At 46.6% G+C, this 27,423-nt stretch overlaps 1 protein-coding gene across 1 annotated transcript in view; it reads right to left on the bottom strand.

Moving 5' to 3' along the window:
* The window catches only part of SETD1B (SET domain containing 1B, histone lysine methyltransferase), a gene marked incomplete at its 5' end in the record, with an annotated part of 42,169 nt that extends 14,746 nt beyond the window's left edge, over window positions 1-27,423 (bottom strand). Inside the window, 6 exons of the mRNA XM_010720130.3 lie at window positions 1,068-1,847; window positions 19,675-20,853; window positions 22,918-23,030; window positions 26,008-26,278; window positions 26,735-26,833; window positions 27,226-27,423. Coding sequence (XP_010718432.2) covers window positions 1,068-1,847; window positions 19,675-20,853; window positions 22,918-23,030; window positions 26,008-26,278; window positions 26,735-26,833; window positions 27,226-27,423 — 2,640 coding nt within the window. The remainder of the gene's footprint in view (window positions 1-1,067; window positions 1,848-19,674; window positions 20,854-22,917; window positions 23,031-26,007; window positions 26,279-26,734; window positions 26,834-27,225) is intronic.

The raw sequence follows: 27,423 nt of genomic DNA, 5'->3' as shown, positions 1-27,423 counted from the left end.
ATCGTAATAGTCACTGTAAAGATTGCATGAATCTTTCTGTAGCAATAGCTTTTTTTCATTTCACTGTGTATTAAATCACAGAGCAGTTTGCTTGCTGAGGAATGCTCTAAATTGGCTGAGAAAGGATCAGACAATTCATGCAAAGCTGTTCCCTTAACTAATCCTCATGTGTTTGGCCAATGTTCAGCTTTTGCATTAATTGCTGCTATATACAAGCACTGGGGAGGAGGGAGGAGTGCGGAACTGGGAATGTTCCTGGACTTTGTTGTACAAAGTGGGCACAGAGAGCTCTGGTTCTGGTGTTTTCAAGTACTCGTGCTTTTTGGAGCTAAAGTTCAACTTCCTCTTCAATGAAAGAAGCCTTTGCCAGTTTGTATCCCAATCTTGGGGTAATTTCCTCCTGCAAACTGCTTCCTGGAAGCAGCCACGAGTGGCCCAGACTACAAAAAAAAAATTTCTTACACTTCTCCAATTTTAGGTCCCAGGACTTCAGCAAGGGGTGAAAGAGAAAGGAGAAGCAAGGGTAAAAAACTGAACTTTAGGAGTTTAATAGCAAGGCCTCTCAATGTTGAAGGCTCTCCCTTCTCCGCCTGAAGGAGCAGCTGTGCCTGCCCCACTACTGACAGAGGGTTTGCTCATTGTCCCCCTCGGATCGTGCCCCAGCATGGGAGGAGAACAAGGTACCTTCATCTAAGACCATATTTGTTCTCATGGAAAAGTAGCACGAAATGCACGTAGCAACACCACAAAATTGAGCCAGGTTTAACACCTGGGTGCTAATGTGTCCCAGGGCTGAAATCTGCTGCTTATGGGCCGCTCCTGACCCACCTGGCACAGAGACCAAGGAGGCAGATGCAGGACATATCTGCTTCCCATTTAATTTCAGCACCCAAGCAATAGGGTTTTCTCACAGCAAAACTATTATGTGATTCTATTTTTTTTCTAGGTATCGTAACACTTAAGGGTTTTTTTGTTGTTTTTGCTTTGTTTTTTAATTCAGATCCAGATCCCTTCTTACCCACATCTGGCCTCAAGCACTGTAACCCAGCACAAACATAGAAACCTACCTTTGCCAGCCGTTCCTTCTTGTCCCACCAGTCATCAAATGCCCGAAATGCTACCACTTCAACCATCTTCCGGTTCAGGTCCCTTTTCATGATAGCTTTCAGTTCCTTCACGATGACCAGGAGGACTCCATCCACGGTGGCTTTGTGGGGATCTTCCTTCTTGGGCTCATAACCCGGTGGTGGAACCGAGGGGTCAAACTTGGGCAGTGGTGGCCACTGCTGCCCACGACCAAGAGCTGCTCCCATAGAGAACGGGCGGTAGGGCGGCAGATTCACAAACTGCATCCTGCCCCCCATGAAAGGCGGATACTGGTATGTGTTCTGTGCCTGCATCATGCGGCTCAGCATCTGAGTTTGCATCTGGAAGGACATGGGCATGCCACCCCAGTGGTTGCCCAAGACACTTATCATATCCACCTGCATGACTGGGAACATGCCGGGATGGAAGGGAGGAAGAGGAGGCAGGATGTGAGGTGGAGGGACCCCAGGGGGAGCTGGGAGTGGCGGAGGGGGCACGGTGACAGCAGGGTGTGTGGGAGGAGGCGGAGGAGGCAGTGGCGGAGGCATTGGGAAACCCGGCTGTGGAGGTGGTGGTGGAGGAGGAGGAAGAGGAGGGAATCCAGGCGGTGGCGGCAGAGGAGGGATGGATGGGGCCATCACGGCTGCGTTGCTGACTGAGGAGTTGACCACAATGGTTTTGGCACACTCTGCACTGGTGATGGGCGCGGAGTTCATCTCATCATCAGAGATTTCCATGTCCTCCCCTGAAGAATGCTGACTCTGAAACAAAAGAGAGGAAAGGTGAGGAGCACATTCCTTTCACAATAAATACCACAGCTCTGGCTGCTAAACCCAAGATTGACACAGGTTTTAGGGACTCAGGGATCTGAGGAAAGCAAACAGCACTCTGAAAAAGATGAGGCCCACTGAGCAGCTGGTTCCAATTGAAGCTTTTCTCTCCCATGTCAGACCTCAGGAAGCAGGGGTAGAAGCTTTACCAAAGACCACCAGCTCTGGGCAGCCTGGTCTAATAGCTGGCAACCCTGCCCATGGCAGGGAGGTTGAAACCAGACGACCTTTGAGGTCTTTTTCAACCTAGGCCATTCTATGATTCAACCAACCCAAAACCTCAGCTTCTGTGCAAGAACAGGATTTGCTCCATGCTTGGCAAAATACACACAACCCAAACTCCTTCCGCTGCACACTGCATTATTTCCCATTTGCATCTAATACTAACAGATGCATTATGCCACAGGTTTCATTCTTTAGTTTTTACCATAGAGTTTTCATGTTTTTAAATTATCTCTGGCTCATTGGTTGTCAACTCTTAACCTCTAATTGTGGGAAAGCAACAGCAGACATGGCTGCTGCTGTTAGAAGTTGTCTCTACTGGGCCAAAGGAATTCACATTGAAAAACAGAATCTGAATTTGCTTAAATTACCTTTAAATTTCACAGAGTCTTAAACACTGCAATTCAAAGACACAGCATATGTCATATTTCTAAGCAAAAAGAGCACTGGCCACATGCAGACACAGAGTTATATGAAATGCATAAACGGTAATGATGTGCCACCTCCTGTCAAAAAGAAATAATCTGGAGGCCCCTCCAGCCAGCCCCAGCACAGCATGAATCCTCACTCCTGCATGCACACCCTGAAGGCACTTGGATCCTGCAGGTGCCTCCAGCACCAACAAGCCACAGAGATGGCGGTCACACCCCCTCAGGTACTGTAAAACAAATCCTGCTATGCAATACCAGACACTATTGGAAGAGGCACCCTCCACATCAAGAGTTATCTGTGAGACACAAACGGGGCTGGCATTTTACTAGTGGGACATCAAAAACAAGAGAGGGTCCCAAGTTACCCTCTCCAAAACTATTTACCCCATTCTTCCTTCTTTCCCAGACAAAAATGGCAAAACCAGAACTAGGGTGACAACAAACACCACCATATGTTTTCAGGGCTGAAAGGCAGAAGCTCTCATCATGACTTTCTTGCTCAAGCTCCCAACAAGCACAACTGGCCAGCCTCCTTCGAACAACGTATCAAGCACTTCCTTCCTCCCAACAGCTTTGCACAAAGGAGCCAAACATTTTGTGCCTTGTCATCTAAACAAAAAGTATCCATCCCATGTCCCACCCCTGAAGCCAGCCAAGGAAATGAGGCCGACCACAAGCCAGTGGCCTACTTAAGTGTCTCTGCAACTCAGTTCTGGCAAGAGCTTTTGGAATTTGTTGGCTGTCTTCAGCCAAACTTGACAGGAGATCCCCAAGATGCTTATTTCCTCCATGCTGTGGGCCAGCAGTTATCTGCTGTCAACTCTCCTCACCTGAAATAAAGGCAGAATGGAATGGAGCTCTTTCTTTGTCAAACACTGGAGAAACTGCACAGGGGAACTTTGCTGGCAGTTCTCTTCCCAAAGCTGCTGTGATTTCAATTTTCACCTAGGAATTTTGCTCGGGAGTAAGGGAACAAAAGCAAAAGCAGCTGAGTTGATGACTCTGCTGTGAGCTGTATGGAGCTGAGCAACCACAACCACCCCAACCAAATCAAACGCTTCACTTTTTTATCAAAGGTCATCTCTGCTACAGCAGCTACCACCAGAGAGCAGGCTGAGCACAGTGCTTGCCACAGCAGCTTTGCAAATCCTCCTGTCCTAGCACCTCCCCTCACCCAGGGTTCCTTACATTCTGCTGCTGCAGCATGAGCCCACCAGGACACACGCTGCACGATCACCCCAAAAAAGCCAACTGCAATCTTAGCTCTCTGAAGATGCCTAATCTCTGGGCTCTACAAGGAGACTACCGTTTATCCCTGCAGAGTGGCTCACAGCATGAATGGGCGCTGAGGTTTGCACCCTGCATCCCTTCCCCAGCTTCTCAGCTCCACAATCACATCCCACACTGTGGATGCCAGGGAATGAAAGGAATTCTGCAGTTGCAACTAATGCAGCTCCAGTGAAAGGGACAAAGGAAGAGCAAACAAGATGATTATGGCAGCTTTAAACAAGTTTCCTGTCAAGCAGACCCCATTTTTCACCAAACAAACATGTAAAAGGTTGTTAAAAGCATTGGCTCCAATTGCAAAAACCAGATCATACTAAAAGTCAGTGCTGGATGGGAAGCCAGAAGCATTCAGCCTACCACAGTCAGATAAAACCAACTTCAAGTTTGCATTCATCTCATCCGGGGGGGTACGGAGGAAAGTCACCCTGTGAATCCCCACGGAGCTCCAGCACCAGGCAGCACCATGGGGACAAGTGTTCCCAGCCTCAGCCCCTCAGTGATCCCCAGTGTTTCTGCAGGGTCCATCCCCTCATGCACACCCTGAGCAGCTGATATCGAAACCAGAGCTGACAGGCCTGGCTTACTGAGCTGCTGAGCTGCAAATCAGCCTCCTTCATTCATACATGCTTCATACACGCACCTGAGCTGAGAACTGCTAAAGCAACAACTAGCATTTCTGGAAGACAATTGTAAGTTCTTGTGCTCATATGAGTCTGCAGGAAACAACAACAGATTCCCTGCTTCCTGCAGCATGGAGCTGACAACTCACCTGCACAGTGAACAATCTGTGCTCCAGTTTTATCCGAAGCAAAATGGAAAGATTTAACAGCAGGGAGAAAAAGACCAAAAGGGTGGGGGGAAAAAAAAGGAAATACACAAGGTTAGCAAAGAGGTCAAACCAAAAGAAGATCTTCTATGGGGAAGTCTTTAAAGAAAGTTAAGAAGAATTAATATTTAAAGCAGATGGACAGGAAAGTTGTATCTAAGGGGAAAAAACATAGGCACCAACTGAGAGAGAAAGATACAGGCACAGAAAGAAATCAATGGGAGACACAGAAAGACCTTTTGTGACACTAATTTCTTTTCATTCATCTATCTTGAATTTGCTGTGGCTGCTACCAAATACCTCTCAAGGTAAGGCTGAAAAGCAGCTGTGCTGTTCTCCCAAAGAAACTGCTTCTGGTTTTCTTTGCTTTCACAGGGGGAAAAATGAGCTGATATCTGGCATACGTACTGCTGTGAGGACATCAGTTCTATCACTGTCAAAAAACTGTGTCAATCAGTCCCAGAGTTCACCTGCACATTTCTGAGGGCACAATGCCTCCAGAAACCCTCCCTTCAGCCCACTGAGAGGAAAGCCATTTCCCTCTCAATTAATTCATGCTGCCATCTTCGCTTTGCATTAATTAAATTAAGAGTTAGCCAAATAGGTACTTAATTATATGCATGACACATTTTTCCAAAGGTGTTTTAATGATGCAAATTTGTTGGGAGAGACTCACGTCAGCGTAACTGCTTATAAAGGGTCTCATTTATTGTCCAACACACTAACTGCCACCTTTAGTCTTGGCACAATGTGGTTTAGCTCAGGTAGAGCCTCTTGAGTTAAGCAAAAAAAAATATCCTGAGATCTCCTTTCTGACCAATCTGAATAGTGATAGGGTAGAGAGCTACTGAATGCAGGGTATCGATCTTAGAGCCAATACCCAGCATTTAGCAAGCAAATATTCATACCTGCAGCAAAAAGAAACTACTTCCTAATATTTGCATGCAGAACTGGCAGCTCCAGGTGTGCAGAGGCTGTTCTCTCCCCGGCCCAGAGGAGCACTGACACTGCGGCAGCGGCTGGGAGCTTCAGCGTGAATACCGTTCGGTCCCTTTCCTATGGGCAGAGGAACTGTGCATGCTTTCATTTCCTTTTAAAAAGAATTCAGAATGCATTTTGAATATTGTCAGCTCACAATTGATTTCATTTAAACACTTCAATTGGTACCAAGTTACCTTTATTTGAGATAGGTAACCTCTACGATTGAACACAGCTACTCTGATACAGCCTGGCCGAGCTCTGGTGCATCAGAATAATGAAATGCAAGATCAATGGCATCAGCATGATGCAAGGTCATTAGCTTTAATGAAGTGATGCATCCCATGCTTGCAAGACGAAGCAAACCTGTAAGCCTGTAGCAACCTCCACTCACAGAAACCAAATGGGAAAATCACTCCTTAAAGCCTAAAACTTCGTAAGTCGCATGAATACTGACAATCTTTCCCACTTGAAATGTTAAGCATCAGCTTTTCAGTACAGCTAGAAGTAAAATCAGAAGCAGGTCTTACAGAAAGAAGTTTTCATAACCCTACTGACTGTCAAACAGTCCTCACTTGATTTTGGACCAACTCCATGCAGGGATCTAAAAACACTCACACATGAGCAAGCCTCACCCTTATCCTAACAAAAAGTGGAGAAAGAAAAACCCTCCAGAAGTGAGGGAGAGGCAGGGAAGTGACACCTGGCTGAACAGGATCATGCAGTGAGTGCTGACAGAGCTGAGAACAGCCGCTGGGTCCCTCCTGCGCTGAGCCCATGGTGTGCTCCTCATCAGGCAAGGGAGCAGCTGCAGCCAGCATGCTGCAATCCCTGGGTGAGAGCAGCACTGCTGTGTAACAGCTCAGTTCTTCTGCCTCCTGCGGAAAACATTAAGAGAACGAGATGCTTCAGACCTGTTGCCTGCATTTCTTACAAAAGGGATGTCTGAGGATGTAAAGCTATGACACCTGCAGCTTCCCCTTCAGAGGCACAATTCAATGAAATGCTCCTTTAAAAAACAAAACAAACAAACAAAAAAAATCCCAACTCAGTCCAGAGAATCCCACCATTCACCTTGCAAACACCTCTCGTGGACCAAAACTCACCCAGCAGAGCACAGTGAGGGCTTCAGTGAGCACTGCTTTGCTCAGTGTTCATCTGCTTTTCACCAGAGAAGGGCTCAAAGGTCCCACACATCCCTGGCACACCCTTAGGAGCACAGTGCAGCCTTCAGGCATGCTGACATGGCAGCAGCCCTGTGCTGAGCGCTCACACCTCTGGGTGTCAGGCGTGAACAAGACAGACTCAGCACTATATTTACAATAAATATTTCTTATGTTGCTAACTATAATCACACACTTCTCTCTACAAGAGCATGCATGAGGGTGGCTCCGAGCAGGAGGGCAGAGCCAAGTGTCGCCTGTGTTCCCTGCCAGCTTTCCTTCCTGCTCGGATAATCATGCCATCACCAGTGCCCATAGTAGCAGCTCTGCCACACAGTCTGGATTGATGTCATAGATGCCTGCTGCCTCCTCCTGGGCTGCTTTGCCACATCCTTCATCTTTTCTCAGGCAGCAAAAGGAGCGTCCATCCTCCTGCTGTTGCCAGAGCGTGCAACTGCCATCATGGCAGCTCTTAATTGGGATGGAGATAGCATTCATGTAGTGTATTTGCACTATAATGAAATGCCCGGCTCAGGATATTAAAAGATTAACCCATTACAGCTGAATGATTATAAATACCTTCAGCAACATGCATTTCTATCTTGAGAATGGAAAAGCAAGATATCTATGTAGTTTACATTTATACAGCACTTGGCAAATTTGACTCTTGGGCAAAGGCAGCAAACACAGCAGAACGCAGATCAGTGTGACACAGACTCAACATTGTGCCCTGCAGCCATTCTGGTGCAAAAAAAGTCACCAAAACAGCTGCAGTGGAGCAAGGATTTTTTGCCAGAGGTGGAAAGTTATTAGGTGTTTTGGTTTCTTTATTATTGATTGAAAAATTCTCTCTGATTACTTGAAAAAAAGAATTCAAGCTCCAAGAGATTAGAACACCCTACCTGACCACACAGACACTCACTTGGCTCAGCTGTTTTAGTCTGGTACTTATGGCAGGGCTTCCTTGGCACACACCAACCTCTTCACACCTCCAAGGCTGCTCAATGGGTAAAACAAATGACAAAAATATTCAAGTCCTCACGGTAAAAAAACAGCACTGTAAACACCAGCCTAATTTATGCCACAGTTTTTCTTCTAGTGCCAAGAGGAAATTTCAAGTCAGTGTCTGAAATCACAGAAGGAGAATTCCCCTGAAGTTCCTGCTAGTCCCTGAACACAGGGCAGGGGTAAGGAAATGCCCCACAGCCCCCATGTGAACCTGCACAGCCAGGTCTCCTGCAAACTCTTGGCGAATGGCTTGAACGTGAGATGGGGCTCAGCATCTCCAGACACCTCTCCAGCCTTTTCCTTATATCCAGTCTAAATCTCCCCTCCTTTAGCCTGAAATCTGCATTTCCCAAAGCAAAGCCCAAAGATGAAGAGCATGAAGTAGTGTTGCACCAAGAAGCAAAATATAGCAGAGGACAGAAGCATCGATTAAGCATGAGGGGTTCAGGCTATTGTACACGATTGGAAATGGAAGCTCCAGTGTCCACAAGAAGTAATGCATGGATTCTTCTGTCCAAGATAAAATCCTGGAGGAAGACGTTCAGCAGCCTCTAGGCATCTCCCTGAGGCTGGAAACTCCTTTTATTTAGCAAAGGACTCATGGAAATACAAAACTGCGTGAAGAGGACAGATGGGAAGCAGATGCACATGATTAGTGCTCTGTGGTAACAAGATCTGCACTGATCCAGAAGGAAGATGACTTGAGAAATGCAATTCCAAGGGAATGAGACTCAACCAGCATCCCCAGTACCTTCAGCAATCCATTCTCCTGGCACCTTACTTCAGTTCTCAATGAGACTTTCAAGAGCCCACAGTAGGAGCTTTCCAGGATGGCAATCCTCAGAGCCGTAAACTAACAGAGCTGCCTGATCTGTCTTAGCAGAAAGCTGGATGAACTGCAGTGATCTCTTTCTCCCTTTGGAAAGAGAAAGGAAGTTCTGTGATGTGCTGTGGTTATGCCTTGTCCATACCCACTGATTAAGGGATATTCAGAAAAGCCAGACACTGTCCTTGGGCTTCCAGCATGTACCAGAAGCTCACAGGTATATGCAGGGAGAGTTCAAACTGAAGCAAGAGCAAAGACCAACAACATCCTTTGGGTCCGTGCTCATCAACAGTGAGACCCATGAACCTCCAGACCCCCGAAATACAGCCACACAACCGTGGGTGTGGGACCAGATAGGCCCTAAAGCACAGGCAAGGAGATGTGCCAAGGGGTGCCAGCCCCATCCCAAAATCTGGTGTGTGCCAGACTGACCCATCTCTTTCTACCTGGGGGGAACAGATCCAACTTGGCACAGCAAACACACATCAATGTGGGGTCTGCATCAGGCTGCTGCCTGGTTTTCACTACATGTGAAACGCTCTAAAATTGCATTTATCACCTGACAGAACCATGGTCTTTTCCCTCAACTGTTAAGCAGATCTTATTAAGAGCAAAAAGGGTTTCTTGGTGGGGGGAGGAAGAGATAGGGAAAAGGAAGGAGGAAAAAAAAGAAGGGATGTTATGCAGGGGAACACACAGCAAGGCCAGCTCTTCCCTCAGCTATGGTTGTTCTGGTATCCCTATTTTGAGGGGAGTGGGAGGGTGGAGAGAAAGACAGCCAAAGAGCTATTTGCAATCTAACTTCAAAGGCTTCAGCTAGCTGAGAAGTTAAGTCATGCATAAAAGGATGGCAGAGTGGCAAGAAAATACCCCTTGCAGATAAAACAGTCAGGGAACATTCCCTGCTTCTCCCAAAGACTTGTCTGGACCTTACCCAGGTAAAGCCCTTTTCAGACACTGGGTTGAGAGTCCTGGGAATAAATCATCCTACAGGGGAACTAAGCATGTAATGGGGTCCTCTGTCATTTTCTGGTGTCCCAGCTACTAGCAGATGTTATTCCAAGGTCTGTCCACATGCAAGATTCAGAGTTTGAAGCAGCATGTAACAATACAAAGAAAACTGATAAATTTAGGAGAAATCACACAAGATACAGTGAACTAATTTACCAGATGATTCTGAAATGGTCTGTTTTGTTCTTCACAGCAGTGCAAAAATGCACCAATATTTCTAGATAGCAGAAGGTACTTAACAATCAGAGATAAAGAAGGCAACTGGCAACATTAGATCAGAGTCCACCTATAAGCATTAAAAAAGCATGCAGAGTACACAGACCTTGCAGCTCAGTGCCAGGCAGGCTTTCATATACTGTCCCCTGAGTTCACTCTCATACTTAAATCATAGGTCAAATGGAGCCAGGAATCCAGACCTTGCTACTAACAGAGTGATAAGAAAGCAGATAAGCTTGGAAAGCAGTCTAGCCTCCCAGCTGATAGCAGCCTATTGAAGAATAGCTTGTACGCATATTGTATTTAAACAAGTTCTAATCAGCAGAAGTAGGCCAGTTTGATATTATTCCCTTTTTATGCACTACATCTACACCCTCGAGAGTTTGAAATCACATGTATTACTGATAGGCAGATTTTCAGAGCACATTCAGTGCTCTTGATCTTTCCAGTTTCAGCAACAAGAGCAGATTGATTTGCGAGACCCGGACATTCACTAGGCAGCCTGGGTAATGTAGGCCTTCCTCTGCAAGGAGAGCAGAAAGCAAGGAATCAGGGCCTTGGAGGACAACGAGCAGAGGAAAAAAAGAGCTTTTGTGAGGTCATCCACCAGCACCATCCCTTAGTGCTCTCCTGCTTGCTGCTGCCTGCCCTCAGACCCAAACTTTTGCCCTTCCTTCTCCAGGGGCATCCCTAATGACAGACGTGGCTTCTCCCTCAAGAAGCTCACAAGACAAACTTTTCTATCAACTGCTGTGGCTGGGCTCGTAGCGACCACAAATGATCCATGATCATAAGGAGAGCCTTTCCTGAGCACTGTAGCACAGACCAACAAATCCTGCTGAGCATTAAAAGCCAGCTGGGCTACAGGGAATACTTCAGCCTAAGGAGCCTATTTCAAGCTGCTGAAGAGGCTGCATAGAGACGTCCTTCCTCAAAAGCAAGGGTGAGGCCAGTAAGAAGCAGTTCCCCTTTGGTAACACTTCCTCTTCTCTTACAGATGATCTCTCTGGAGGCATCTCAAGTTTTTCACAGCTTTACTTCCTGCTCAGCTTTTCCCTTCTCTTGCTGCACTGATTTAACTACATCCTGCATCCATGCAGGACAGAACCAACCACATCAGCTGAGGCATGGGATAAATTCATTAAAACATTAAAAATCCTCATTCTATGATGAAACCTAAAGCAATTACTAGCCAAAATACCTTTAAATTCTCCTCCCCAAAACCCGTTCTGTAAGGAAGAGCTCTGCTACAGAAGGAACTCTTCCTGCACAACATTCCTTGCAGGAAACATAGCCCTTGGGGCTGGCACTGCTGGCTGATCCCTTAACAGGGTCCCATGCAGAACATGACATTTCGCATAGCCTTCTGGAAGATATCAAACTTTTGCTATTGAACTATCCCTACCATATGCAAAATAAATTGTGTAGCTGCAACTGTTCTAAATTACTGGAGTGGAAACATCCCACAGCTGCGCTGCATTCCCACTGCCATTTGTTCAGGCATAAAATATACAAAAAAAAAAAAAAAAGGAGGTAAGCAATGCTGATTTCCCCACCTGTCTTCTAATTAGCAAGCAGGAGGTTTAAAACCACATGGAAACACTTTTCACCTAGAGCAAAATTCATCTTTGAACCTCACTGCCACAGGGTACTGCAGAGACTGAGTATGGAACTGGGGTGAGATGGTTGTACCAGACGGGACCTGCAGCAGCTCCTGCACAGGATGGTGTCCTGACCAGTGGATGATGAGGGAGGGATTATTTTTTTATGGATGGTGTGGCAGTATCTAAAGCTCAAGTTTTCTCTTCTTGAACACTGAAAGCACATCCACACAAACCCTACCGTACGGCATTCAACCCTGGAAAAGAAAAACTCTAAACCCATCAGCACAGCCCTTTGTGTTCCAATAAAGGACCCCACAGTGCCACCCAAAGGGTCTCCAGGGTATTTAAAAGCTGCCTCAGCACAAAGTCTCCATCCTCAAACAGACCCACAGCATCCTCCTGCAATCTCTCACTGACTGGCATGCATCTCCTTGTTTGCAAAACCATCCACTGGTACCACTCTGCTGATATAATTTGGGAGATGTATCTCACCTGACACAGTATTAACAAGTGAACAAATTTGTTCAGATTCCCCTGTCAAAATGCATCTTTTCATACACATCTCTGTGGCAGATATTCAACTGGTAGACTGCCCTTTATGTTTTACCAACATTTGAATAATTGTATGCAGTACTACAGATTTTCACATTTTCCCAGTGATTTTTTTTTCTGGACAACAGCAGAACATTTGGAGCACCACAATAATGACTGCTCGCATTTATCAGCCTCCTTCAAAGACAATCCCTCCATTACCTGCACCAAGACCTCAGCCACATCTGCTGACTGAAATACCATCTTTTGGCAGCAGGGTCTGGGATTGGGAAACTGTCCCCGGAGACAAACACCAGCACTGAGCGTAGGCTATGGTTTCTCAGCTCCTCCTTCCACTAGTTGCACTGCTCTCACCTTCAGTCTATTTTTTCACTTGGGACACGACAGGCACCAGAAATAACAAGCTCGTGTGAAAGAAGGGATACCTGGAAAGAAGCTGTCTGCTCCAGCAATCCCTGCACAGGGAGCATCCTCGACACAATGCGAGCAGATCCTGCATAGTGGGAAGACGACACACACATGCTGTGAAGCACAACTCTTTTTGGAAAACCTCTGTAGGACAGTGACTCTCATCCCAGAGCCCCCAAGCAAGTAGCAAACACTTGATTCCTGGAGCAAGCCAGCAAGGGGCTCTTTCAACTCCTGGCAAACAATATCCTTCACATCAGCCAGCACCGTCATCAGCCTTCCTCTCCCCATGGTCATTCCAAGTATATTGGGAATTTTGGCAGTGGTGAGCACGAGGACAGTCCCCATGGGATGGAAGGTGAGGGCAGGAAGGAAAGAGAAGGACTGGACCCTGCAAGAGTGTCCTGGCTGCTCCTCTTCCTCCCCACAGTTCCCAGAGCCTTTCTCCTCCCTCTCTGGCCTACTGACAGCTGTGGGGAGAGCTGCTGGGCAACACAGGGTTGAGCTGGGCAAAGGTGTGTGACAAATCACACTTAGCACCAGGTTATCAGTGCCACAAAAGTGCAGACTCCTCAAAATACACATGTGCAGAGCAGTCAGCAAGTTCAAGTGCCCCTAGGAAGTACCTACAATGAAACACTGGAGTGCCAAAGAGTAGGAATTGGAGATTTCCTACAGCCCTTTGCCCTTGTTGTAAGGAAACCTCTGGGCCATGGGCACGGCTGCCAGCTTTGAGCTCAAAGAGCAGTTTCACTTCCTCCCCGTGCCACTGCCCTCCATGCAAGGAGTGATTGCCAGAGCCCAAGCCACCAACAACTTCCTTTGCTTGAGCTGCTCCTGCAACACATCGAGCAGCGAGCAGACCCGAGGCTGGGGAGGCATTACAGATCTGTTTTCCACCTTCTGTTTGTTATGCACCTTGACCTCACCAGCCTGTCTGTACGACTGGTGACTTATAAAACCACCTCTGCCTTAGTTGAGCACTAAGCAAATCAAAGCCATTTTTAAGATTTGTGTTTTTAAACCATCTCTTCCTGCAAGGAGTTGGAAAATGTGAGAAATCCTTCTCATGATGAATATGTGTTTCCAAAAGCGAGCACTGCACTTTCATACCAAAACCTGGGCACTAACAAACTCGCTGCTTTCGGGTTGAGTTTTGTCCCATCTGTACTAGGTGCAAACAGGCACCCTGTGCTGAAAATTGGAATTAATAGAAGGGGGTGCGAAGTCATGGGACTTCACGCTGGTGCATATGCAAAATAACGTTCTGCTGATGAGCAGTGTCTATTTAGGGTGTTCAGGAAAGGCAACAGCCAGCAGAAATTTGAATAAGCGCTCGCCTGCGTGCTGCTCTGTGTTAGACACACACATATAGCACAGCGGCTGTTCCATCTTCTTCAAAACCAGCCCCAGGAATTGGCATTGTTCTGGCTGCCAGCACAGTATGTTACCAGCAATTATTTTCTCAATATTTTGGCTGATTACCTAACATACTGGCACATTTGCTCAGTGTCAGCACGTGTTGCAATGCACCTTGCCATCCAGCAGCTCATTCGTGGTCCCTCAGTCACTCTGCACAGCCATCAGATGTAGAATGCGAGCAGAATGATAACGGGGTGGGGAAGCTGTAAGGGAAAATGTGTCGCTCGGCATCAGGTTCCACAGCCCGCATTCATGGCATCTGAACATTCAGCACCATTGCAGCTGAAATTGGGGTGTTGAAAAGAAAGGGAATAACCCTGTGAGGAGCAGAAGTGGAGACGCCAGGAGGGTCTCTGGCTGGAAATGGGCTGCACAGCTCAGACCTGCATACACCGTTCCATGGTAACTGTGTGCTGTGGTTAAACACTGCAATTTGAAGTCAAGCTTCCAGAGCAGCAGCACATCTACACATTACAGAAGCACACAGTAAGCATTGCTTTACCTGCTAACAAGCAATTCAATTATATGTACCCAGCTCACTTAGAAGTGAAAATGAACAGGAGGTCACCAGTGGCAAAACAAAGAAAAACTGAGCTGGTAGCAAGAGTATAACCAGTAACAGTGATGTAAAAAAAGGGACAGCAATGTCACTTCTATGAGATATGCAAAGTGTAAAAGCCTCAAAGCCCTGGCCCAGTACCAGAGAGTGAGAAGGGCACTCAGCCTCCCAACCACAGCCTGCTTTCTATTTTTCAGCTACACTTCAAAGCATTTCACCATTTGTGGCTCCATTACCAACAAGAGCCACATTCCCTCCTTCCTCTGAAGGAGCTGGGTATCAAAACCCAAGCAAACCATGGAGTCAAACATTCCTCTGTTTAGGTTTCCCCCCCTATGAGGGAGCACACTGCCAGCACAACTGGTGAATCCCATGTTCTGCTTCAAAAAGTGCTCCCCCCAGGCCTGTTTACTCCTTGCTTCCCGCACTGAGCTGCTCAGCACTCCAGGAACCAACCTGCAGCCAAATGTGAGAAGTCAAAAGTCAGACAAGTCAGCAAATAGCTCCCCTGCTTCGTGCAATTCTGAAGGGGCAGCAGGTTGCCTGTGGTAAATGGATGCACGAGGAAGTGATCCCTGCCTGGATCCTGTTGGAGTTCCCCAACCAGCTCTGGAAGAATGCACAATACTGAGTGGATCTCCAAGGTCCCAACAGGATCTGGTGCAGGGCTGTATTTAAGTCATTTTCTAAGGATCTGTGTACTGCCATTCTTTCTGAATAGGCTTAAATACTGTATGATGCCCCCAGAACTGAGCCCAAAGATGGAGCCACTTGCACTCATTTTAATTTCACAGGTTTGGCATGGCTGATACCATTCTCACGTAGAAGCATGGTGGTCACCTTAATCTCTGCTGCCTGGGCATTGGCTGCCCTTCTGGAAATTCAGAGTCACAACATACACCTATTTTTTGAATTTCCATTAGGAACTGGTTCCATCAGGAATGATTGCATTTGCAAGAGCTCAGGAGGCAGGAAAATTTGAAAAAGTGTTTATGAGACTGGGCACACACTACAGCTCTCAGTTTTTTCTCCTTTCTTCAATTAAAAAAAAAAAAAAGCATCCAGAACTGCTGCTGCATCCACTTCCCCCATTTCCCTCCAGGAATGATGAATCCCACTCTAGCTGTAAATTGGATCCCAGGTGTACTCATATATATTATACATACATAACAGCTACTTATGGGCATAAGGGCTCTTGCACAGTTACTGTGGAAACCAAGGTATCACATTTCCTGGCTCCAAGACTCTACCTTCTCAGCCTTAACGTGCATTTACCTTGAATAAATCACTTCTGCGCTCTTCAGCCCTGGAGTGTCCCTTGGCCAGACGCCTTTAGGCTCCCCCTCAGGAAGCCCCGTTTAATACATCTCACAAATGAAGCAGAAGCAGAGAGACTCCATCTGTGTGCAGTGTCCTGGAGGGGATGCATCCCCGCAGGCACAGCTCCTGCTACAGATCCTCACTGCTCCTGCTCATGCATTGGGCCATTGCTTTCTCTCTGACATGTTCATAACAACTTGAGATTGAACTCAGCTCGATGGAGGAGGGGAATCATTCACCAGCTACTGACCCATAGCTAGGTCTGGATGGGGACGCGACACCAGGCACAGTGCAGTGTCCCAAGGAAGATGGCAATGCCCCCTGCTAAGGCTCCAGAGGGACAAAGTGACCCTTCTACATTCATTTCTTCCAACTCTGACCATGACCACACAAGAGCCCAAAGACAACTGGATGCAAAGTGCAAATTCAGCCCAGATGTAATCTCAGGGGTCACTCGCTGTGGGGCTAATCCTGAGCCACCAGCTTGGCACAGAGCTGTCAGCACCACGCTGTGAGAGGCACCTCAGCACCCAGCACAGCATTCAGCACATCACAACAGCCCTGCTCAGAGCACAAGTGACAGCAGTGGCTGTCAGGTACCTCCAGGGCCATGCACTGTGAGACTCCCAGATTTTTCCCCCAGACTGTTCACTGAACTCCACAGCAGGACTGCTTGGCACCTCGTTTGCATTTCAGGATCTTTATTTTCAGGAATACCTTTGGCTCTCCTCCCACCACAGTACCCAGTAGCTCAGTCAAATCGCCAGGAAGACACGAGTCTGTTGATTCTTGGTTCAAAAGCGTTTTTGTGCTCGTCAATCTGGAAAAATACAATCGTCAATCACACGGTCTTCCTGTTACACACAGGCTGTGCATGCCAACTAACACCTTCATCAGCTGAAACATGAAAGGCATCATCGATACACAGCACGGTGACTTGTTATAATCCCCGGAGTGCAGGCAGGGCCTCTTCCTGTAACGAGCCAAGCAAAAACACGACCTGGCTCAACGGGATGTCAGAGCGTGAAATGGTACGTACTTAACCTCTGCACTTCTGAAACAGCACAGAAAGATCCTATGAAAAAGAAATCAACACAGTCCTTTCCTTGTTAGCTTTCAGGAATGCAGGAAGGAAAGTTTACATACTGCTACCCTCAAATTTATTAAAATAACTACACAGCTCAGTTATTCTCCTTTCTTGCCATCTTCTGGTTCTTTGAAGACCCCCCCTCCACTTGTCCTGCCAGCTTGCAGGATGTGCAGCCAGTGCAGGAAGCCTTTATCTACTCTTAACTTGCACTGCATGCACCCTGCCCTGTCCCCTGGCCATTCCCCTCTGGCAGCCAAGGTCTCAGGCTTAGCAACATCGTACTGGATCTAGAAAACCAACATTCTGATCCAGCAGGATAAATCAGAGTCATCGTCAGCCTTGGCTGTACCTTCCATACCCAAGGCAAGTCTGGGGAGTTTAACTTGCATGACAATTTGACACCTATAGGAACAGTATTACTCTATTAGCTGTCATTGCCAAGGATCCTGAATTTTTTTAATGGGAAACAGGATCACATCCTTCAAAAGCTGCTATTGTTTCAAGGAAAACCTCCCTGCACTTCGCATCGTCCCTCGGAGTGCTGTGATGTTTCCAGCTGGAGCCCAAGGGCTGCTCAGACCCTCAGGGAAAGCCAAATATGAAGCAAATCAGTTCAAACTCTGTGCCCTTTATTGCTTCCTTATGACACTTAATAATCCCACCCCACACTCATGTCTCATTTCTGCTCGCTTTCCCATACCGCACAGTTGCTAGAAGCATTTGGTCTTGCCTTCCCTCTGCTGTGCAGAGCAGCCTGAAGGCTCGGGAGCAGAAAAATGCTATCACAATGGGCTGGAGCCCGAGGTTCGGCTTCTAGCCTTCAGACAGCCTCAGTGCCCCCCTCCAGCTCAGTTGGAAAGCTGCAGCTCAAATTTCAGCCTATGTTAAGTCACCGCTCAGCTTCGCTCCTTCGCCAAAGAGAGGGAAGCCAGGAGAGCCTTTTTCTAAAGCAAAATCTTTGGGGGGGGAAATGGGAGGGGGGGGGAAGAGAAGGGTGGAGGAAGGAAGTGAAAACACATGGAGATGGTTTTTGTGCATCAGATAGAGCAAAGAAAGGCACAGGCAACTTTTCAAACACACCAGAATGGCTTAACATAATTTGTAACCAAGAGCAGGGTTAAATAAACAGCTCCTACAGCAAACAGCAAACTTTTTTTGGGATGGGGAAGAGACAATTAAGGCAGCAGGACCTGCTCAGAGATTTCTGCAGAAGACCAAGGCATTCATATCCTTTCGTACCACAGAGCTACCGACATGAACTTCTGACACCAGCATCTCATTAAGGGGAGACAAAGACCTAACAGGGCTCTACCGCCGGCACGCCACTGCCCCACATCGCAACCTGCAAACGTGACACCCAACCAGTGCTCCAGTGCTGACCGCAGCTACAGAGCTCCTGACCCCACATACCATGCTGGCATTCATCCATCTTCCCAAACACGTTTATAATTGGCTGCAACTCTGTTGCACAAGAGTAAGGACAGCAGACACATGCCCAGAACAGCCAGGATAGAAGAGATGCCTTCCTCATTTTATTTTTTCCTTTTTAGCACACTAGGGTATCCCATCTTAAGCCTGCCAGGCTGAGCATAAGGAATCAAAACCTTGCTGCTAGTTAACACATTCTTAGGTCCCACCAGCCTCCCTGGCCCAGGAACATGGGCCAGTCTGGATCAATGAGACCTTAAGTAACCAAATCCTTTCAAAGACTCAATGGCAATGCAAGAGCTGGCAGGTTTGGAAAGGCACAGTTTAAAAAAATAAAGCATCCAGAACAGTGACATTTTTTCCTATTTAACACTGAGGCATGCACTGTGTTAATGCAGCAGCACCTTTCCTCTAGATCAGCACTCTGCAAAGTCTGCACCCATGGGAGCAGCTCCCCCTACCCTGAAATGCAGCCACTTCCAGGATGAAAGCCCCATCACTGCAAACCACTGGAGAAACCCACTAAATGCCAGCTGAACACCAGAAACTTTCATGAGTAAATGGAACTGCTCAGGACATTTACACAAGACAAGCTTCCTGGATGGAAGAGGTTTCCTTACTGAAGAGCTCTTTTACACCACACAGTTTCATTTTTTGTATTACTACTATAAATGCTGAGGGAAAGCATTTGCAAAGAACTCTGTTTTGACCATTTCTTGACACAGCCAAATAGATACGATACGTCTACTGAAACCATGCTCACATTTGTTGCAACAGAGGTCCCAAACAGACGTTCCATGCAACGTAATTTCTGTCTGCTGGCACCATTCCACACTGTTAAGCTCTGCTGTCCCTTCAGCCACAAATGCCCCAAGAGAGGCAGCAAGCTCTGCTCTATTATTGGAAGACTCAATGGAGCACATCCCCCACAAGCCAGTTACCTCTCCCTGAACTAAGTGAAGGGAGTATTAAAACCCAGCAACTGTCTTCTGTTCAAACCAGATGGCATAAATAGCTGGAGAGCTATCAAACAAAGTATACATTCAATACTTCAGCATAACATGAAAGCCCCATTAAGCAAGTGTGTGCACACATACACACCCACGTTCAGGGTCCAGAGCAATGGCAGAAAGCACTCAACTAACTGCTCCAGTGGTTTAAGTGCTCAGGACATCCACAGCACGAGCAGTGGCCAAACTTCCATGGCTTGTTCTGCTGAAATTATGAATTACAGTAGACAAACAAACCAAAAAATCTAGAGAATGGCATGTCACATCCAGCTCACTGAGAGATGCTTTAAGTAAAAAAAAAAGCCACCAGGAACCCAACACTCTGAACGACACACAAAAAAAGAGCTGCTCCCTGTCCAGGTTTGAAGCATTGTAGCTCAAATTCCAGCTCACTTACCTCGTCCATCTTTTCCGATATTGGAGTCTGGTCACCAGGCACCATTTCTTTAACCTCCAAGGTCTCGACTTTGGACGTCCTGTTCAGCTGATCGATGGGAGTCATGCTGGCCTCTGATGTACCCCTGGAATTCTGATTCAGAGAAGCAGTCCCAGGGATGGGCTCATCATCATCAGAGTCAGGTAACGGCGTGGGGCTGATGTCCTCCAGGCCCGTGCTGGAAGGGCGTGAGGAAGGTGTCTGAGCTCTGTAACCGGGCTGAGAGTTTGAACCGTACATTGGGATGGGAGAGAGCTGGGAGGAGGAAGAGGAGATAGGGCTACCTTCCATTCGGACCTCATTATCCGAGTCATGCTCATTAAGAAAAGGTAACTTTGTTCTCTGTTCTTTTAAGAGCATCTCAATCCTTGAGTCTAAACTATTATGCTGCATTTCAGACTCCATGGTGGGGGTGCCAGGGGTCTCACTCCTCTCAGGGGTCTGAGAGAAGGATGGCGCGCTCGGCTCAGGAGCAGAGTTTGAATCTGGTAAGGGTGGAGGTTCCTCTGGTTTCTCCTTCACTGGAGCAAAATCAGCACTGGTGGCAGCACTGCTTTCTACGACCATCTCGGCGGGAGGTGGTGCAGGTCTTCGGTATTCTGCTTCCCTGGAAGTTTGGGCAAACGGCTGCTCCTCAGACTGGGGAAATACGGCTGGTGCTTGGTAAGGAGAGAAGGCAGACTTGTAACTCGAAGAACTCGAGTGGCTCAGGGGAGGAGTGTGAGAGAACTGAACTGGCTCCTGCTGATGGGATTTGAACGTACTGAACTGATGCTCTGTCCCGCGGAAAACACCAGGAGAATTATGAACATAGTGATGTCCTCCCGGTCGACGGTTGTAGGCATCCGTAAATTTTGTTTCATGTCTCCTGTGTTTGTACCCACTGTCCTGCCCAAAGTGGTACACTGGCGTCGTCTGACGGCTGGAATACGTGGAATCCTGGGAAAATGGCGTCCCTAACCGTGGGGTGTGGGGCGTTCCTTGGGACTGCGGGGTGAATTGACTGAACGAGTTTGGGGTATCCTGCCGACAGCTGGAATAGGCTGTGTCGTGGGAAAACGGCGTGCTGCTGTTTGGGGTGACAGATGATCCCGCAGAGGAAAGGTTACTGTCCTTCAAGCGCTTCAGAGAATCTGTCAGCTATAAAAACAGAAAAAAGCACCTAAACACACACTTTTTAGATGCTATTTGTCTAATCCACCTGGTTTTCTGAGGAGTACCCTGGGAGTTTGCACTGATTTCCATGACAAAAAAATAGGTTAGAGCATCCTTGAAAACACAAACCATTATCCTTTATGAACCATTCCTCTTGATTTGAAAACAGCAAGCAAAGAGAGGGACTCTAAGAGGAGGAGGAAGGAAGCCAATAAAATAGTGTTCTTCATAAGCTCTACCTGAGAGCATCAGGTGAACAACAGACTTGCATAAATACTTTCAGTTATAAGAATTTAAATTTCTATTTGTACGTCTTGTATAAATTGCAAACAGAAGAAAATGACAAAATCCTGCACAACAATGAGAAAGTTTGAGAATGTTTCTGAGATATGATCAAATTAACTTTTTTTGCAAACAAATCCAAACATCCAAATCAGCAAACAGCAAACCTGCAATCAAAGCTATATATCAAGCCCATATGTGAAAGCGAAGGCCTGCTGAAGGCAGCATGCCTTTCGTTGGTTAAGGAGCTGCACACCACTACCCTTGCTACCAAACATTTGCCTGAAACAATGAAGAAGGCTACAGGTGTAAAAGACTGAGAAAGTTCCCAGCTGCTAAAAATAGGTTTTAAACCCCTCCATCAAGACAGTGCTCAGGTAGAGTGCTACTGAATACGGCATTTGAAAACTGAAACCCTACAGTTCTGCAGAGCAACCAAGTAACTGCTCTGCAATTGACTTCACAGGCGCATCCAGGGGGTTTCTAGGAGAAGCCCTGCTCCCACTCAGACACTGCTGAGTCATAACAGTGCCCTGCTAAACATCAGCGCCAGAATCAATTTTCCATAAAGCAAAGCAAGAGCTTCACCGTGAGTCCTCCTGGTAGAAAGAGGCAGGGCTGAGCTCCAGCTCCCCAGCAGCGCACCACGTCCCAATGGTCAGACCACAGAGTAGCTGCTGCTTTCCCACGCGCAGGTAGGCAAAGGGATCCTTCCCATGATCTGCTCATCACACGCCAGCACCACTTAACCACCCTGAGCTCACACCTGCCTGCTACACTCATGCATTTCATCCACTTACTTATGCAGTAAGTGCTCTAGTGTGATCCCTTGTCGAGACCATGATCACATGGACATTAGGATTTTTCATATCAGTGGGATATTTATATTCAATTCACAGCTATTAAGCTGTCCTGAAAACATCTGATTACAAAATTAATGGAAATACTCCAGGAAGTCATAAGAGCACAAAGAGGTTGAGAGGAAAACTTTATACTTAGAAGCTTCAAAAAATTCTTTCAAAACTTGATGCCTTGAAGTGAGTTTCTAAGCTATGATCAGAGCCAAAGGACATTGAGAAGAACTAAGGGGGCTGCAGAACCCACACCAACAGGCTTTGTTTCCTTTTGCCCCCCTCACAGTGGGGTTTGTAGAGGAGCAGTTACCTGGACAAACCCATAAAGAGATTTGTTCCCTAAGTACTGAGAAAACCCTGGGAGCCCTCAGGTATTTTGCTGACTGCTTTTCTTAAAAACTGATTCCCATGATTAATTAAGATTCTGGTGAATTGATGCCACTACTCAAGATCTGATGTTTCTCCTCTTTTAGCTGAAGAATATATGGGCTAAGAATTACATAGTGCAGATGCTAGGCCAAATGTACCACTGTAAATCACTCCTCCTGTCTTCAAGGGAATAATGTCAGTGACAGACCTGATCCCATCATCCTCTTAACTGCTGGAATTTCTAGCATTAATAGGGCACATGCTGTTGGTTCTACAGATATTTTTCATTCAAAAAGACAAAGAACGCGTACCACTATGCAAATGTGGGCATACAGATTAGCCACATGCACTGCATTCACAGTTACATCTCCTGTGGCAATATGATCAAGGTGTATTTAAATGTAGATTAGTAACATGCACTGAAACTATGACTGGACAGAAAAAAATGAAACTAAACTAAAAGTCTTAAAAAGCAAAGTTCAGTGAAGAGTTTGTTTGGGACTCTGTAGAAGCTACTCTTAAACAAAAACCAAGCAAACCATACCTGGAGGGTTTCATTCACAGTTGGCGATGCGTCCTGTTCAGTGCCTACAGGCAGGGTCTGAGGAGTGTAAAGACCATTAACGAGCAGTTCGTAGAATCGCATGCGGGTTTCACCTGCACAAACCACAATAGAAAAGTTTTAAAAACCAAAATAATATGGCCTATGTAAAAATATGCATTCCTTATATTTGCTAACACTCCCAGCCTGTTGCATCCCTGCAACAGAGGAGCAAGCAACAGCTCTGAGTTTTGTTTGTAGAGATCATCTCTAAATAATCTGCGAGGCCAAGTGAAGTCAGACGCTCCTTTCTCAAGCCAACACAAAGAGGTTTCCCAAATCCTTTTTCCTCTTCTCAGTCTGCTTGGCAGCTCTACTCCTTACCACGCTCTCTGGAGAGCAGCAGCTTCCCTCCTCTCCAAAGTGCCAAGCAAATAGTTTGCAGATTTAAGAAGTGAAACTCTGACCAGAGGGACAAGCCTCTGCCAACACCCAGAGCTGCTCCAGAATGCTCTGCTAACACACCTTGCTGTCAGAAACTGGCTGCTAGAAATGCAAACAAGGTGCCTGGGAATGCCGAGGACAAAACCATTGGCACTGCTTTCCAAAAAGACACTGATATTTGTTTTCCTTAGTTCTAGGTGTGTGCTCGATAGCATCTTTCAAAGAATAAAAGCTAGAGAACCAAAATGCCCCCCCTATCTTGCTACTGATAGCCTTTTCATTACTAAACCCCTGAATTCCAGAGAAGACATAGTTTGTTAATATTAGATTTTTCATTATTTTGTAGTTTAGTAACCCAAGCCTTCTTATTTTGCAGCCTGTAAGAAATTTGTCACCCACTTTGAAAGGAGCAGAACCAGACCCCAAGACTGTCTGACTTTTGCTCTGGAAGATAAAGAACACATACAGAAATGGAAGGTCCAGCACCTGAGCTCAGCATACAGGCATCTCCCCTAAAATAGGGCAACATTTCTGAAGGAAAGGTCCTGTAGGAGCAAACTGCATGCTCCTTGAGAATCACTGTGCAATTTAAAAGCAAAGCATCCATAGCCTGATTCTGCACATGGGAAGGACTGATTTATTTTGAATAAACACTGCAGATGAAGTTATTTGATTCTCAGATTTCATTTCATAAAGCCTTGAGCCACATTATCAACTACGTAAAGTGTTCAACTGAAGTCATAACAAAAACCCATCTCTTCAAGGTAAGGCCTAAGATGCTCGGAATCATTAACACTTGCACATCCCGAGGAAACCACAGCAATGTAGATACAGAATTGTTGGGTTTACTTTAAAACTGTTTTTAAAAGAAATGTAAAATAATTATTAGAAAGTTTCATATTTCCTCTTGGAAAACTTACACTTTCATTTTCAAGGAGTTTTGTATGTAATGATTGTTAGCTATTTCTCTAAGGCCAGGCCATTATTATGTCCACTCTGTAGAAGGATACACTGAGACAGAGAACGTGCTTTAAACCAGCCCACCTTAGATAAGGGATCTGAGTTTTTAGTTCCAGATTCCCAAGCCTGTGCTCAGGCCAGACAGACAAAACGCTTTTGCTCCTAATATTTATTTTACAAATGTATAGACACATACAGACACTTACATATGAAGAATAACCTAAACCTGCTAATGCTACCTTAGGAATAATACTTTTACTGGACTTTTTTGGATTATAAAACATTTACAGTGGTATTCTTTTAGAATGGAATAGAAACAAACAGGAAATTAAAAAAAAAAGAAACATTGGAAGCACCGAGATGGCAAACAAAACAAAAATGCAAGTTAAAATGAAGGTTTTGATGTTCTCTTCCAAGAAAGAGGAGCATTAAAAGCCAGTTGTCTGTTCAAAACTTGCAGAATAGTTTATGAATGGAGGAAAACCAGGAGGAATGCAGTACAATCAGCATGTTTAAACACCTGTCATTAAGACATCAACTACTTATGAGCCTGCTTTAGCTTACATTACTAGAACTACAAATAGTTAATTCTTTTAAAAAATGTAATTTACCTTTCAATTTCAAAGTAAGTAGGGGAAAGAGCCTGCCTGTAAATATTAATGATAACAGAATGTCAAAGCATATATATATAGACAATGTTAGCTTACAAGAGAAAGCACTGAGCTTCTACTGTGATTTTGTTTCTGCTGGGGATCCATAATGTCAATTAAGGTCTTACTATACCCTCTTACCACATGTGGCATGCCAACTGCTGTACAGATTGCACACTAAATTGTTGAAGCCTTTCAATACAGAACAAATGCATCAGCAACACACTTCTTTTTTTCTCTTTTCTAAGAAAATGGTGCTAACAATGCCCTCTTGCCAATGAAGGGTGCAACAAACCAGCTTTAAACTAGAAATGTAACATTTGCAAGGCAGAACTCCAAGAGACAGCTGATTTACATTGAGGTTGCTACACATCTTCACCTTTAAATAATGGTTAAGATTTGGGTACATTTTAGCAAAGTCCTTCACTGACAGTGAAGGAAAAGAGAAAGCAATAAGATGCAATGTTTCCACACCACCAGAAGGTTTATGGGACTCCTCAAGCTCAGGAGTGGATCCGGGAGCTGGCTGGGACACGGGGGTCCTGCTGCTTTAAGACAGCTTCTCACTTGCACACACACTTGCATGCACACTCACGCTGTCAAGTGCTGGGCATGCTTGTGCTGCCAGCCTGGAGTTTGCTGCTAAGCATCAATGAAATGCCAGGCACGCAGCGGCCAGCACCCACAGCCAGAATCCCCACCTCAGTGCACCAGGAGCACAAAGTCCGTTCAAAAATCCAAACACCCCAAGCTGTGGGGGGATGGCAGCCCGGGGATGAGGCTGAGCACAGCCAGGACCCTGTGGACAGGGCAGGATGGCAGCATTCTGCAAATTACAGGGCTGTCTCCTAGCAACAGACAACACATCGTGCTCCATGTGACTTGCAAAGGACCCAAAACGCAACACACACGCAAGGGGAAAGGAGCTCCCTCCATACTCGTTACGCCAAGCTCTCGGGGCTGCAGCAGAGGCTGCTTTAGCAGGAGAAGAGCACGGGTGCTGCCAGCCACCACCACGAGGCCAAAACGAACTCCTCACCTTTTGTATCCAGCTCCACGTGGATGATGTTGCCCATGACAGAGGTGTTGTGAAGGTGCTGGACAGCCTCTCGGGCACCTTTGACAGTGGCAAAAATCACTTTGGCAATGCCCAGGTGCTTCTTGTTCTTGGGGTTGTAGAGAATCTCCACCTCTTCCACTTCACCGTATTTCTTGCACATGTCGGTTAAAAAGTTTTCGCGGATGTTGTCATTCAGCTTGGCAAAGGTGACCTGCTTGGGAGGCACTGGCCCCACGTAAAACTCATCAATCTGGAAGCAGGCACAAGGGAAGGGAAGGCAATACAAATAATCGGCATCGTTAGAGAGTAGAGAGAAGAGCACTAGGAAGACATGGGAGGGAGAGGGTTAAAGCCTCCTGCAAACTTCAGGGAAAGAAAGCAGCCTCTGAGGAAGAGCCCAGCCACGCACTGAAATAGCTCTGTCCCTGAATACGGAGCAGTGCTGTCAGCAGGACCCCCCCCGTGCTGCCCCCCACCCGAGGGAAGCCCCCAGACACAGCTCAGAGCTCCCAGCCACCTCGTTAGGCAGCTGCACCGATGGCTCGTGGTCTTTATGGAACAGGATTATTGTGAAACGGTTTGCCAAATAATAACGTTAATAGGAATGGGACTGTCATTTAAATGGTTCATTAAACTGTTGGGAACTCGGGCTACACTCCCGGGTAAACAAGAATACAAAGCTAAATCTGAAAGTCAGGGGCGGTACCTTGAATTTGGGGACAGACAGCTCCAACTCCTTCGTTTTGGTCCATATTCGCCCTATTCTGGGATCCCTGACACAATCCACAGGAGCGATTCCCGAGTTCTGGGAGAAGAAGAAAAAGCACAAAAGCGACAATAACAGCATTTGGAATTTAAGGCAGAAATAAAACAAAAACATAAACCCCGAGGAAGCAGGGGCTGTCTCAAGGGAAGAGAAACACACACATACACACACACACGTGTCAAATTGCAATACTGCTGGGAAATGCACACAGATTGGAAACACAGAAAGAAAGCTGCAGATTGGGGCTCAGTGCTGGGCTCCTGACAGCTGAATGCACAGTGTCAGGTGGCCCTCACTCCGGGGGCTGTCCCCAGCCCCCCCCAGCACAGAGGGATCTGCTACCCAGGGGGACCCCAGCCCCAAAACAGGAGGGGTGCAGGACGGGGGGGGGCACGGTACAGAAGGGAGAAATCCAGGGCCCCCCCACTCACCGGCATGCTGAAATGTTGCCCATCGTAGCGGTAGAGTTTGTGCTGTCCTTTTTTCAGAGCCGGGTCAATAATCAACTTGTAACTTCTCCAATGGTGATTTCTTTTCTCGACAGAAGTGCTGGCTTGGGTGCTGTTCTCCATTCCGTTGATCCAACCTGGGCAAGGGGGAGCGGAGAGGGGAAAGACAAAACACACGGA

This window comes from Meleagris gallopavo, chromosome 17 (assembly GCF_000146605.3).
Source record: "Meleagris gallopavo isolate NT-WF06-2002-E0010 breed Aviagen turkey brand Nicholas breeding stock chromosome 17, Turkey_5.1, whole genome shotgun sequence".
NCBI lineage: Eukaryota > Metazoa > Chordata > Aves > Galliformes > Phasianidae > Meleagris > Meleagris gallopavo.
The sequence above is the reverse complement of the archived record's forward strand: the minus strand, read 5'-3'. Positions and strand labels throughout refer to the sequence as shown.